The sequence below is a fragment of the Populus trichocarpa genome, chromosome 6, assembly GCF_000002775.5.
Source record: "Populus trichocarpa isolate Nisqually-1 chromosome 6, P.trichocarpa_v4.1, whole genome shotgun sequence".
In the NCBI taxonomy this organism is placed as follows: domain Eukaryota; kingdom Viridiplantae; phylum Streptophyta; class Magnoliopsida; order Malpighiales; family Salicaceae; genus Populus; species Populus trichocarpa.
Window position 1 is genome coordinate 1,075,731 of NC_037290.2, and position 15,370 is coordinate 1,091,100.

The 15,370-nt window shown below is 37.1% G+C and overlaps 1 protein-coding gene and 2 long non-coding RNA genes across 4 annotated transcripts; all 3 read left to right on the plus strand.

Moving 5' to 3' along the window:
- The first annotated feature begins 956 nt into the window (after positions 1–956).
- Positions 957–6,164, plus strand: LOC7463699 (transcriptional adapter ADA2b). 2 transcript variants are annotated; one of them, XM_024603671.2, is made up of 14 exons: positions 957–1,352; positions 1,442–1,526; positions 1,825–1,880; positions 2,351–2,529; positions 2,894–2,959; positions 3,067–3,192; positions 3,279–3,354; positions 3,741–3,804; positions 3,889–3,944; positions 4,042–4,155; positions 4,427–4,649; positions 4,947–5,157; positions 5,369–5,635; positions 5,879–6,164. In XM_024603671.2, exons 2-14 carry the CDS (start codon positions 1,474–1,476, stop codon positions 6,068–6,070), a joined length of 1,683 nt encoding a protein of 560 aa, XP_024459439.1. In that variant the 5' UTR covers positions 957–1,352; positions 1,442–1,473; the 3' UTR covers positions 6,071–6,164. The 2 variants fall into 2 exon arrangements, with proteins under 2 accessions (XP_024459439.1, XP_006380904.2); XM_006380842.3 differs by having other exon boundaries at positions 957–1,526.
- Positions 6,165–7,150: 986 nt separating this feature from the next.
- Positions 7,151–7,941, plus strand: LOC112326201 (uncharacterized). The gene is made up of 3 exons (XR_002979859.2): positions 7,151–7,338; positions 7,447–7,515; positions 7,601–7,941. It is a non-coding gene; the product is annotated as an uncharacterized LOC112326201 (long non-coding RNA).
- Positions 7,942–14,161: 6,220 nt separating this feature from the next.
- Positions 14,162–15,048, plus strand: LOC112326202 (uncharacterized). Its single transcript, XR_008059414.1, has 2 exons — positions 14,162–14,445; positions 14,554–15,048. It is a non-coding gene; the product is annotated as an uncharacterized LOC112326202 (long non-coding RNA).
- Positions 15,049–15,370: the final 322 nt, after the last annotated feature.

The following is a 15,370-nucleotide window of genomic DNA, read 5'->3' on the forward strand; positions in this document are numbered from 1 at the left end:
AATACCTAGAAAAACACCCTACACATATTGACAAATCCATTCATGACCTCAAACAGCCCAAAAATAGTCTCAAAATCCAAAATCATCTTGAAATAACAAACTTTTCGAGCTTAAATCTATCCTCATAGACGATGGGAAAGACATATAACACCTAAGTAGAACTTTTCTCATTAAATGAAACAGATTGACATCAAAATTGATCATTTTATGATCGAAGACCGTGTCAATCGAAGCTCTCTCTACAACCAAAATTTGACCACTTAAATGAAGTTTTGTACAACAGTTAAAATTTTAAAATATCGAGGGTTGAAAATATATTAATTTAAAATTAAAAGGATCAAAGTAAACTTTTCACTTGAATTTTAAAAATGCCACCTATTATATTATGCTTTTTTAGTTTAGTCCTATTTCTTTGACTTTTCTCTTTATTCACAATTTAACTAGGAACGTATTTGAAATTGTAAGTAGAGGTTGCTTTTTAAAAAAATTTACTTGAAATACATCAAATTATTATTTTATTTATTTATTTATAACATCAGCATATCAAAACAATTCAAAAATACCAAAAAAATTAATTTTTTTAAAATATAATTATACCACAAAAACAAACATAACCTTAAATTTCTATCAATTTACTCCTGTAAAAACAAAATAGAAATTATAAACCATCTAGGTGGTGGTCCAGTGATAAGAACTTGAGATAAAGAGGTTTGCTCCCTCTGTGGTCTCAGGTTCGAGCCCTGTGGTTGCTCATATGATGGCCACTGGAGGCTTACATGGTCGTTAACTTCAGGGCCCGTGGGATTAGTCGAGGTGTGCGCAAGCTGGCATGGACACTCACGTTAAACTAAAAAAAAAATAGAAATTATAATATAATTAAAATATAATAGTTTTTTCAGACCAAGTAGACCCCACCTTGGAAAAGGCGTGGGGAAAAAAAACACGCAGCACACATTATTTTCTCTCTCGACCGGCAACTTAATTTTCTCGCGAAACAAACAGACCTGTCATAGTTGCCAGTATTGCAAATATATAGCAATAAAACCTCAGAACTGATATTAGACCTCACTTACAACACTCACAGATTATTCCAAGCTGTTTTTCTTACATACATGGCAAGGACTATCCAGATTTTACCAAACTATACAACGCCCACAATTTTAAAATCATCATCAGAACTATCTTTATCCAAAATCCTCAAGAAAATGCAAAAAATCTGAAAAAGTTTAGATTTTGACACCAACCCATTTGTGTTATCTCAATTTTGATTCTAACCCATTATTTCCCATTCGTAAATTATCCTTACATGTTTGATTTTCATTGCTAATTTTGGATGTTCAACCTTTTTTGAGGTGTACACTGTTAGGGTTTTTCTGGGTCTATCAATACCAGGTTTTTGGTTGGTCTGTCTTATTTGTTTTATATACCAATACATATACAGGTACTCGTGAGCTTACTCGATTACAGAAACAAATGGGTCGTTCTCGAGGGAATTTTCACTCTAATGATGAAGACCCTACTCAGAGGTTTGTGTTTTTTGAAGTTGTTTGCTTTCTTGGTTTCTGATTCAGTTTTTAGATTGTTTTATTTTCTGTTTTTGTTGGTGTTACTTTTGCGTGTTTTGTAATGTTAATTAGTACGATGGAAAATGGAAATGAATTTGAAGTGTCATTTGATAGAATTTAGTAATGTAGAATTCGTCTCTGCATAATTGAAGGTGGTTAATGTAGATGGTCTCTTATTACTTTTGTTTATGTGATTACTGAGTATCAATTTTGGCTATATGAGTGTAGTATATCCTGAATTTCGTTGTTGGCATTGCAGATCAAGAAGGAAGAAGAATGCGGCAAGTGGAGATAATTCCGAATCTTTATTGGCTGGTAATTTTTCCATCCTTGTGGAAAATTAAAAATGATAAGTTTTTTAGATTTGAACTTTCACAGCAATTTTTTTCATGATTACCTGTAGCACAGTATAATAGAACATCATCTTACAGAATTGTTTCATCTAAAGCTTTAATTACTTCATGAGCAGTTCGTAGAATAGAAAATACAAGTTAGAGTCCTATTCTGAACATGAAATCTATGAGTGTCTTGTAGTTGTTATCTAATAGGGGGTTTAAAAACTGTAATTGCAGAGACTTCTAGATAGTTAAGGTTGTACTGATTACAGAATAATATTTCAAAGACATCATGAAAATTGATGCTTCTGTTATTACTCAAATTCTTTGTTCTTCTAAGCACCATCATGCATATGATCTCTATGCATCCAAAGGATGATTGATTTTGTTTTCCTCCTCATCTTGATGACCTTTTTCTTTGTTTTCTTCTTTACTTTTTAATGTGCCCAGGCCAAGGAAGTGGTGATGGGAAAAGGGCATTATACCATTGCAATTATTGCAATAAAGATATAACAGGGAAGACCCGTATCAAATGCGCTATGTGCCCTGATTTTGACCTATGCTTAGAGTGCTTCTCTGTAGGAGCTGAGGTTACACCTCATAAAAGCAATCACCCTTACAGGGTTATGGTCAGTGCTTCTCCTTCTAACAACTTGCCAACTTGTTATTTTGCATGGTTCTGTTCATTATTCCTTTTTAATCTGGCATTGAGCTTGTCCCTGTATCAGCATGGGAACCTTACTGGTTTGTTTGATGAAATATTTAGGAAATTTTGGCTTTCCTGTTGCATCTCTATTTAGTATTTAATAACTGTACTATACTTGAACTGTTCTTTCTCATGTTAGCAAATGCTCACTTATTTATTGCATTTGTTTCTTCATGGTTTAATTAGTTGGAATACCTATAAGTCTCAATTCTTATGTGGGCATAGCATTCAACCTATAACATTAGAAAGCTGGCAAGATGATTTTTTATGTATTTTCATTTCTACAGGATAATTTATCTTTCCCGCTTATTTGCCCTGATTGGAATGCAGATGAAGAAATACTGCTTCTAGAGGTGTTTGGTTTAACTTTCTTTTTTTCAATTTCTTAAAGGTTTTTTTTTTTTAGTTTGGAATTTTAGTGTTCATTGCAAGGTAATTCAGATATGCTGTTGATCTTTAGGGAATTGAAATGTATGGATTGGGGAACTGGGCAGAAATTGCTGAGCACGTGGGGACAAAGAGTAAAGACACATGTATTGAACACTATAATAGTGTTTACATGCAATCCCAGTACTTCCCTCTCCCGGTATGATATAGAAATACTCTTCTCTTTTCAAGCTGTTTCTGATTTAAGTAGAACAAGATAAAATTGAACATTTTTCTTCTTTCCAGGACATGTCGCTTGTTGTTGGGAAAAATAGAAAGGAACTTCTTGCTATGGCCAAGGGATATAGTGAGGACAAAAAAGGTTTGTGTTAATGCTTACCATTATATATCTCTACCAATAGTTGTTTTTGTATTTTTCTTCTACTTCTGCTTCCTTGGTGGAACTTTATTTTAGTTTGTTCTTTGGTGTGAGGCTAATATTTTGATCCCCAGTACTGGTTAGAATTTTTCTTTGTAACTGTGGTTCCTGATATACATTGTGCAGGGTGCTCTAGTGTGCCTTAGTTTCAACTTGTTATTTCCTAGCATAAAAGCAATGGATTTTCTGCTGAAGTAGGAAGCAAAACCTACTTCAGTGGTGAACAAGCCACTCGTGGTCATTTTGTGTTACTTACTGTTGCTATACACATTCTTGAACTATGACCTTTTGAAAAGAAATTTTGATCACAAATTATGTATGATTTATAGGTGCTGCTATGCTTGGGGATCTTACTTTGAAGGAAGAATCTCCATTTTCTCCTTCAAGAGTGAAGTACGGTTTCCATTCTTCTCTCTTAATAATTTATATCTGATCACCTATTAAACATGCCTCTACCAATTTCCTTGATTAACTTAGAGTCGAAGAAATGCATAAAGGAGGTTCCTCTGGCCGATTATCAACATTAAACTCAGGTGAGTTTGAATAATATCTCAAATAACTAGATGTTTCATGAAGATGAATTGAAATAATCTCATTTCTGCAATGAATCCTTGTTTTTTGAACCTTCAGAGGTAGAATCTGCTGGCCGTCCTACTACCACAAACTCTGCAGCAACAGCTGCTAATAAGAAGGCATCTAGCATTGCTCGGGTTAAAGATGGACCTAATGTTGTTAAAGTGGAAGGTTTGATACATGACTTTTCTTATCCAAATTGCTTTTAGTAGGTGATTGTTGTTGCTGTTGTCATTGTCCTCTAGATGCTTGATTGTTTTGAAAATAATCTCTCTCATCTGATATAATTGAAATTGATGTGATTTGGATGTTGTTGCTCATTGAAATTTGTTGCTTCCCTGCTTCTAATTTGTAGGATAGTACTATGTTATTGTCTGCTTACTCGATGTGTGAACAATTCTATGGAGGATCAGTTAGTCATCATGGTTTTTGTTGGTGGCAGATCCTCAGGTGGACCGAAATGCTAAAGGGAAGAAACCGAATTCCTCTGGGAGTGAGGGTCCATCTTTAATGGAGTTGAGCGGTTATAACCCCAAGAGGCAGGAGTTTGATCCCGAATATGATAATGATGCTGAGCAGTTGCTAGCTGAGATGGAATTTAAAGATACTGACACTGAGGAAGAGCGGGAGCTGAAATTGCGAGTGCTGCATATATATTCAAAGCGGTAGGTAGTAAACGAATTGGCAATGTTTGTTAGTCTGAATGAACTTTGCTACATCATGCTTGTTCACATGGGAGGATTAGGGAGCTATACATATAGGCATTAAGGTAAAAGGTGCATAAACTAAAGGGGAATGAAAATGAAATCACAGAGCAAACATATTTGACCTACAATTCTAATGCTGAATTTTTGTTTTGAATGTTAAAAGATATACTGCCAAGTTGCTTGCTTATACCAAATATATCTGTCATTCTGTTTAATTTCATCTCACAATTATATAACCTTGCTGGATATTGACAGGCTCGACGAGAGAAAGCGCAGAAAAGATTTCATACTAGAAAGAAATCTGCTGCAACCAAGTCCTTTTGAAAAGGACTTGACTCCAGAAGAGAGGGCATTATGTCGGCGTTATGACCCTTTCATGCGTTTTCATTCCAAGGAAGAGCATGAGGAATTGCTTCAGGTTGTTATCGAAGAGCATCGGATGCTGAAAAGGATCGAAGAGCTGAAGGTTTTTGATTTATTCTGAAAATGCACCTTTATAATTACTTGATTCACTTTTTCCCTTGAAATAAATAATACCGGCTGCTATGTCCTGTATAAACAGGATTTGGCAGACACCGATTTGAACAGAAAAATTGCCACTCACACTGAAGAACATCGACTTCTGTATGTGAATGATTAATATGCTTAATTGTAACCATGTTGCTGTAACTATGCAGGAAGCTCAAGCAGCTGGTTGCCGCACAGCAGCTGAGGCGGACAGGTACCTTGAGCAGAAGAGGAAAAAAGAAGCCGAGGAAAATTCCAGTAGACTGAAAGACAATGCTCTGGTTGGTCCTAGCAACCATGGTGCTCCCAATGCATTTATTCCGTCAGAGTCTGTTAGGAAGGATTCGAGTACTAGACCTGTAGGACAGGGCTCTGCTAGCTATGCCAATGGTTTGGACACAACAGGCTTTTATGAAACGCAGCTACTATCTGAAACTGTAAGTATCAAATCCCTGGTTGGTAGCTTTTCTTCATCAACATTTGTAAACAATGCCCGATCTGGTTCTTTGTTGTGCACCAACAACAAACATCTTATTGCTGAGCATTCATCATACCTCAAGTTAAATGGCAAAAGAATTGTCCAACGATGTCATGCACTGCCCTTGAGGCTTCATTGTGAATTCCCAAGTATAATGTCTTTTGGATTGCCATTGAGGTTGCTAACTTTAATGCGTCGGCAGGAAAAACGGCTATGCCGTGAGATTCACCTACCTCCTCCTGTCTACCTCAAGATGCAAGAGGTCATGACCAAAGAGATCTTCAGCGGTAACATCACTAAGAAATTGGATGCTCACCCCTTGTTCAAGATTGAAGCAAGCAAAGTTGATAGGGTGTATGATATACTTGTGAAGAAGGGGATTGCTCAACCTTGATGCTCATTAATGCTTGTCCTCAATTTTCTTTAATTATGTTGTGTTCATTTTCTTTTAAAGAAATAAAAATATGCTTTACCTTAGCCTTTTTAAACTTGCATCAAGTTCGCCGGTGCACCTGTACCATGTAGACTAGCGTACCAATTCATGGAATTCATACCATTCTGGAAGGCAAAACCATACCCCCATCATGCTTAATTCCATGATAGTTGTCGCACCCGACATCGCGGCGGCCTTAAAAATCATAGATTTATGAAAAAAGAACATATATCTGGCATCTTGTTCTTTTAGGGAAAATGTCTTGTTTAAGGAGTCGCCACCTAGTATTATGGTCACTAGGAACCCTAACTGGTCAACAGAGATTCTATGGTACGGGACTGGTTACGTAAAAGGGAAGATATTATCACCCCTTAAACGTTCTGCCTAAGGCAGACTGCATTGCTGGTTTTGTCTTAAATTGCTAAACATTTATTCGCTTATGCTATGATAATTTGTTTATAATATTCCTAACTCTGGCGCCAGTGAATATTCGATCGCGGATAATTCCAACTCTGGTGTTGGTAAAAATTCCACCCGAATAATTCCAACTCTGGCGTTGGTAAAAATTCTACTACAAATAGTTCCAACTCTGGCGTTGGTAAAAATTCATAGCCACCAAAAAAAAAAAATTAGATCAATATTTTTTTTATTCCCTACTCTAACGCCTAGTGAGTAAAAATAAATTTATTTTTTACGCATGTACATATTTTTTTTATTTTTCTAGCGAAATAAAATAAAATACAACGAAAAAAAATAATATAAATTTAAACCGGTATTTTTATTCCTGACTCTGGCGTCAGTGAATAAACCAATAAATTTACATTATTTTTATTCATGCATACACATTTTTTATTTTTTTCTACTTTTTTATTTTTTTGTTTTTCTACTTTTTTATTTTTTTTATCTTTTTTTTTTGGGGCTGGGTCCAACTCAGCCCACATGGGCTGGGCTGGACCCAGCCAGCCCGGCCCGGTCACTGGCCCAAGCCAGTGACCCGGCTGGGCAAAAACTAAAAAAACAAAAGCACGCGTGAATTGATCACGCGTGCGTGAACACTGGTGAAGGTAATTAAATTACCTTCACACAGTGTTCTTATAACACTAACAATTACATTTTGAAATGAAGATACAAAGGGGATGAAGTCATACCTGCTTCTGGAGAAAACGTTTGCAACGCCGATGATGATTCTTGCCTTTTGTCTCCCCTTGTCTTCCTTTTTATGACCACTTGTATGTGCTTTCCTTCTTGCTTTCTCAGTAGCTTTTAAAACTACTAAGATGATGCCGGTCTGCTGTGAGTATTCTTTGAATGAATACGGGTCTTTCTTTTGTTTGCAGGGGCGAGGACAATTTCAAAGATAATTCTCGTCACTATATGTGCTGTCCTATTGTTCTCTCCTTCTCTCTGTATATTTTTTTTTGCTCTGGTTTTTTACTTTGTTCTTTCCTCTGGTTTCTGGGTTGATTTCTCGTTTTTTTGTTTCTCCCTCAGTCCTGCTCCCCTGCGAGTTTGCCTTTGCCCAGCTTTTATAAGGCCAGAGATCGATTGGCGCTGTAACGGTCGCCTCCTAAATGCCCTGTAACTGGTCGCCTTCCATGATCAAACGCAAGCGTTGCTGCCAACGGATGAAACGTCTCTGCCTTAATGGCGGAGCCGTTGCAGAGCAAGAAGACGGTGAACAGTCGCTGCAATACGACTCCGTTTTCCAGTTCTAAAGGCTGCTTTCAATTTGGTCCTTGTAATTCTTGTAATTTTGCAATCAAGCCCCTGGTTAAAATGTAATTGGATCCTTGCATTTCCGTGCTATTTTCAAGCTAGTCCTTGGATTTTAATTTTTGCAATTTGGACCCCAATTAAACCCTAAACTTTGAAATTTCTTCAATTAAGTCCATGATTTCATTAATTAAATTAATCCCAAGCCAATTAAGTCCAAAAACTTATCAATTTTCCAATTAAACCCTTAATTGGATTAATTAGATTAATTTCAAAGTTTAATTAAACTCCAAAACTTCCAATCATGTTGCCCTTAATCCAAATTTTAATTCATTCTTCATTTATTTTATTTTCACTTGTTTTTCATCATTATTATTTTTTCATCATCATTTTTTATTTTCAGTAAATAAAATAATAATAATAATTAAAATAAAAATGGTCAAAAATTGGGTTATGACAGTTGCCCCCTCTTTATAATATTTTCTACACGAAGATATTAGAAAATTTCATTTTCTTTTAGCTTTGTGTAGTAAATTTATAAAGAAAAGTAGATACAGAAAGAACATTTGCTTCCTTTTTTTCTTTTTTCTTTTTTTTGTCTTGGAAACCTTGAAAACAATAGATTGACACACAACCTTTACAGAGAGATGTAGAAATCAAGAAACAAGTCATTTGGAAGACTACCCACTTTTTTTGTTTTTTGATGTTTTTTTTTTTTGAAGGTATATTGTAATGGGTTACCTGCCCAGTATAGGATGGTATATTGTAATGGGTTACCTGCCCAGTTGGTCACATTGTAATGGGTTACCTACCCAGTTGGTATATTGTAATGGGTTACCGCCCAGATGGTATATTGTAATGGGTTACCTACCCAGATGGTCACATTGTAATGGGTTACCTGCCCAGATGGTATATTGTAATGGGTTACCGGCCCAGATGGTCACATTGTAATGGGTTACCTGCCCAGGTGGTATATTGTAATGGGTTACCTGCCCAGTTGGTATATTGTAATGGGTTACCGGCCCAGATGGTCACATTGTAATGGGTTACCTGCCCAGATGGTATATTGTAATGGGTTACCGGCCCAGATGGTCACATTGTAATGGGTTACCGGCCCAGATGGTCACATTGTAATGGGTTACCTGCCCAGATGGTATATTGTAATGGGTTACCGGCCCAGATGGTCACATTGTAATGGGTTACCTGCCCAGTTGGTATATTGTAATGGGTTACCTCCCCAGATGGTCACATTGTAATGGGTTACCTGCCCAGAGGAAAAATACGATGATTTTTTTTTAATAAGACATGATAGGGCTCGAAGGCACATTATTCAATAGATGAAAACTCGAAGGAAATGAGGGCTTGGAGACGCACTCAAAAGAAGGTAGGATAGGAAATGCACTACCTTTGATGGTCGAGGGCTCGAAGGCGCGCTCGAAAAAAAATAAGACGAGGGCTCAAAGGCGTGCTCGAATTGAGGTAGGATAGGAAATGCACTACCTTTGATGGTCGAGGGCTCAAAGGCGCGCTCGAAAAGAAATAAGACGAGGGCTCGAAGGCGCGCTCGAATAGAGATAGGACAAGGGCTCGAAGGCGCGCTCGAATGGAGGTAGGATAGGAAATGCACTACCTTTAATGGTCGAGGGCTCGAAGGCGCGCTCGAAAGGAAATGAGATGAGGGCTTTGAAGGCGCACTAAAAAGAGAGGTAGGATAGGCAATGCACTACCTCAGGAATGGAATATGAAAGGTGGTGGAAAAATACAGAGATTTTTCATGTGGCCTAATTCTCATGGGCGGCCTGCCCAAGATTAAAAAATTCTCAAAAATGAAAAATTTTCAACAACAATTTCGATCTTTGGCCATTTCAAGTTGGCCTTCCACTTGATGGATTCCGTTGGAATTTCCTCATCTGAAATTTGCAAAACTCATAGTCCAATGTCTCAAAGTTTAGACGATATGCATGCATCTTTACCTGTTTTGAAATATAGGCCCCCATTTCTTCTTAGTCTTCTTGTTGCTTGACTGATAAGGACTTGTTACCTCTGATTTGGGTCATCTTTGTCGTTTGGCTTCTAGCCCACTCGAGTTGGCCCATGTAAGTCTATTTCCAGATTTGTTTGCACAACTCAGCCTTTGTGGTGCCCATCGTGTCCCACTTGCTTGCTAGAGATTTTCTGACTCGTTAAATGATTTGAGAGGACCACTCATTACTCCTCGTTTCACTGCTGGAAACATTCAGTGTCACTTGCTGAAAGGATCAAGCTGTCTTTTGTAAACCAAGATGCCCCCTTGTCTGGTTGAAAGAAATTACCATCTCATTTTCTAGAATTTTTTTCTTCTAAACACAATATTGCCCCCTTGTACTGGTCATTGCCCCCAAGTGTGCTTTGCCAGCGAGTTTAGACAAATAATGGTTTTAAAAGACCATTCTCTTATTTTTTTCATTTTGGTGAAGGAATATGGGTCGAGAATAAAGCTTGAAATCTTGATCTTGCATTTTGAAAACAAAAATTGTTTCGATGTGAGCCTAAAACAATTTGCTTTTGAAATCTTGCAACTCCTTGGTTATTTTCTTTCTTGGAAAAGAGATCATTTGCTCTTGTGTTTGGTAATGAGGTCTTCAGTGAAAATACGTCATGAGATGACCTTTTGTTTCAAAGTGAAAGGCTCGAGAAAAAGCTCGAGGTTTTGTATGAGCAAAACTTGTCTCTTTTTGAACATTCATTTTTATCAGCATGAATAATAATAAGTAGTTTATTCTTGATGTCATGAATCTTATGAAAAAGTATTCTTTGCATTTTGAGAGCATTGTTTATTGTTCTAGGTTGCTTGCTTGCTTGATTAGAAAGGACTTCTATCGGGAAGTAACGTAGGCTGTGGTTCTTGGCTATGAAAGAAAAAGATTCATAAGGCTCAAAGAGTGTTTCAGGGTCTCAAAGACTAAGGATCATTATCAACAGTTTGACTATTGACGTCATTCATATTTTCTTTTGCCGCTCTTCTTTGATTTGCCCCCTTTTTTTTTATAGCTTTGCTAAAGCATGCTCACTTTATCTTGGTTATCACTTTTTCTTGTGATTTGGGTATGCCCCCTAGCATTTGAGTTTCTTGGACTCTTTATGCCTTTTTGGCTTTCTCACGGCTTTTTTTTTCTTTCTCATTGAAATTTTCTCTTGCCCCCCAGTGTAGGGTGTGATCCTAGTCGGGATTTGTTTTCATGAAAGAAAAATTATTCAGGCTCAAAAAGGGATCGCAAGGGATGTACTTATTTCAGAACGTGAAAGGAATAACAAAGATGGCCTTTCCTCATTTCAAGCGCAAGCAGCTATGATCAATAAACTTTGACCTCGTCAAGTGTGATGGTTTGATCTTTGCAAGAATGCATTTCATGGGTCATGAGCAACGAGTTCACTATATACCATTATTCATACATTTAAAAACACATGATTCAAGAGTCATGGGGTAAGGGTGTTTATTCATTTCTTTTTTCTTTTCTTTTTTCATAATTTTTATGGTTTATAATTTAGTCACCTCAATGATAGAGCTGCTTGATTCCCTTGTCATTCTACAAGTAGAATGTGAAAAATATCATTTTTGAATGAACATCAAATTATTTTTGAAATCAAAATACCAGATCAAATTTTCAAAACTCCAATAGGGAAATGGATTTTGGTACAAGAGATGAATTGTGTCTATGAGATCACGCGAGGCTTCAAAGGTGTATTCGTGAGTTCTTATAAGAAAAACTCTCTTAATCAGAATAATGCTTGGTCGTGAACACGATTGAATGACAAACTCATAATTTCATTGAAGCTTAGGAAAAGAAGTTCAACAACAAAGATCTTATGCCAACATGAATATTGGCATGATAACACATAAAGGAGCTAAACATTTAGTGATCATTCTCGACCTAATATCACCATAGCTTTCTCTTCAAGATAGTTGATTTCTGGGAGTCGGCGTAAAGAAATTAGCTATAGGAACGGTAAGAGCCTTGGCCACCCCCTTCAGTGTCCTTTCCTTTTTCGGTGAAACCATTCTGTTCAGTTGGATCAGCAATGTTACCTAACCCAATGGCTTGTTCAATCCTCTCAGCTATAACAACCATGTCATTAAAATGTTGTGCAGAGCTTCTAACCAAGTATTCAAAGTACGGAGCTTTAAAAGTGTTGGAAAATAAACTGATCATCTCTTTTTCCAACATGGGATAATTAACTTGTGCAGCTACCTCACTCCATCTCCGGGCGTATTCTCTTATGGACTCTTTGTTGTCCTTCTCCATAGCTTGCAAGCTTAACCGATCAGGGCCCACGTCTATGTTGAACTTATATTGCCTCATGAAGGCATCAACTAAATCCTTCCATTTTTTAACCTTGGTATTGTCCAACCGCATATACCAAGTGAGGGCAGTGCCACTTAAGCTGTCTTGAAAGAAATGAATCAGCAATTTCTCATCTTCAACCACCTCAGCCATTTTGTTACAGTATGCTTTAAGATGAGTTATAGGGTATTGAGTTCCCGTATATTTGACAAATTCTGGCACTCTAAAATTTTTGGGAATGACAATGTTGGGCACCAAACACATCTCAGCAGCCTTTATAGGATTATATAGGCGAATTCTCTCCAATGCTCTCAACCTTTGCTCTAGGGCAAGTAGTTTGTTCATACCATCTTCTTTTACCCTCTTGCCCTTTTGAGATTCCTTCTCTGTAGAATCATTGGTAAACGACATTCTTGTGGGGTATACTGGTTGAAAACGCATGGCTTGTTGAAAATCATATGACAACCTATTTGCCTCCATATTCTGTGGATTGAAGGGATTTACGAACATAGGTTCATGCTGAGCTATAAGTGTTGCTTTTCCGGATTTATCTCTCAAGGCCTGCTCGAGTAGACTAGTAAGCCTTGTGACTTCTTTTTTAAGATTATCCACCTCTTTTTGATGTTGGGCTTCCAACTGGGCTCTTTCTTCGTTTTCCATTTGTCTTTTTCTTGAACGAGTGTTATAGGCGGGTTTCAATGGGGAACCTATATTTCAACCTGCTAAATGTAAATCATGCAATTTATGCAAAAATGTTGATTAAAATGATAATAAAAAAAAAATTGTGTATGAAATGCAAACTTGCCCTTCACGGGGTGACAACCTAGTAGGAAGATCCTAATTATTGAGTGCATCAAGGGGTTGGTCATTATCTAGTTTCAAAGGGTCTCTCGCATGCTCAGTGATCGTCCTCGAAAGGTTGATATGAGGCTTACAAGTAGTGTGAAGATAGAGACCCTGAGTAATATCAGTTTGGCATATCAACCACTTCCAAGTAAACAATCAAGCGAGAGTTGGATGGTTTCACGAGTCTTACCCAGGCTAAAGCCATTGGGGTACCGTTACTCCCCCACTTATCCTAGTTTGCAAAGTGTGTGCTCCCAAAGTGATGCATGACAACATAAACAAGAATGCATGCTAAAGCAGTAAATGCAGGAAAGATAAACAAATAAACACAAAAAGATAGCAATAATAAGACAAAAGACAAAGCTTAATCCTAAGGTCCCCAGTGGAGTCGCCATTCTGTCGCACCCGACATCGCGGCGGCCTTAAAAATCATAGATTTATGAAAAAAGAACATATATCTGGCATCTTGTTCTTTTAGGGAAAATGTCTTGTTTAAGGAGTCGCCACCTAGTATTATGGTCACTAGGAACCCTAACTGGTCAACAGAGATTCTATGGTACGGGACTGGTTACGTAAAAGGGAAGATATTATCACCCCTTAAACGTTCTGCCTAAGGCAGACTGCATTGCTGGTTTTGTCTTAAATTGCTAAACATTTATTCGCTTATGCTATGATAATTTGTTTATAATATTCCTAACTCTGGCGCCAGTGAATATTCGATCGCGGATAATTCCAACTCTGGTGTTGGTAAAAATTCCACCCGAATAATTCCAACTCTGGCGTTGGTAAAAATTCTACTACAAATAGTTCCAACTCTGGCGTTGGTAAAAATTCATAGCCACCAAAAAAAAAAAATTAGATCAATATTTTTTTTATTCCCTACTCTAACGCCTAGTGAGTAAAAATAAATTTATTTTTTACGCATGTACATATTTTTTTTATTTTTCTAGCGAAATAAAATAAAATACAACGAAAAAAAATAATATAAATTTAAACCGGTATTTTTATTCCTGACTCTGGCGTCAGTGAATAAACCAATAAATTTACATTATTTTTATTCATGCATACACATTTTTTATTTTTTTCTACTTTTTTATTTTTTTGTTTTTCTACTTTTTTATTTTTTTTATCTTTTTTTTTTGGGGCTGGGTCCAACTCAGCCCACATGGGCTGGGCTGGACCCAGCCAGCCCGGCCCGGTCACTGGCCCAAGCCAGTGACCCGGCTGGGCAAAAACTAAAAAAACAAAAGCACGCGTGAATTGATCACGCGTGCGTGAACACTGGTGAAGGTAATTAAATTACCTTCACACAGTGTTCTTATAACACTAACAATTACATTTTGAAATGAAGATACAAAGGGGATGAAGTCATACCTGCTTCTGGAGAAAACGTTTGCAACGCCGATGATGATTCTTGCCTTTTGTCTCCCCTTGTCTTCCTTTTTATGACCACTTGTATGTGCTTTCCTTCTTGCTTTCTCAGTAGCTTTTAAAACTACTAAGATGATGCCGGTCTGCTGTGAGTATTCTTTGAATGAATACGGGTCTTTCTTTTGTTTGCAGGGGCGAGGACAATTTCAAAGATAATTCTCGTCACTATATGTGCTGTCCTATTGTTCTCTCCTTCTCTCTGTATATTTTTTTTTGCTCTGGTTTTTTACTTTGTTCTTTCCTCTGGTTTCTGGGTTGATTTCTCGTTTTTTTGTTTCTCCCTCAGTCCTGCTCCCCTGCGAGTTTGCCTTTGCCCAGCTTTTATAAGGCCAGAGATCGATTGGCGCTGTAACGGTCGCCTCCTAAATGCCCTGTAACTGGTCGCCTTCCATGATCAAACGCAAGCGTTGCTGCCAACGGATGAAACGTCTCTGCCTTAATGGCGGAGCCGTTGCAGAGCAAGAAGACGGTGAACAGTCGCTGCAATACGACTCCGTTTTCCAGTTCTAAAGGCTGCTTTCAATTTGGTCCTTGTAATTCTTGTAATTTTGCAATCAAGCCCCTGGTTAAAATGTAATTGGATCCTTGCATTTCCGTGCTATTTTCAAGCTAGTCCTTGGATTTTAATTTTTGCAATTTGGACCCCAATTAAACCCTAAACTTTGAAATTTCTTCAATTAAGTCCATGATTTCATTAATTAAATTAATCCCAAGCCAATTAAGTCCAAAAACTTATCAATTTTCCAATTAAACCCTTAATTGGATTAATTAGATTAATTTCAAAGTTTAATTAAACTCCAAAACTTCCAATCATGTTGCCCTTAATCCAAATTTTAATTCATTCTTCATTTATTTTATTTTCACTTGTTTTTCATCATTATTATTTTTTCATCATCATTTTTTATTTTCAGTAAATAAAATAATAATAATAATTAAAATAAAAATAGTC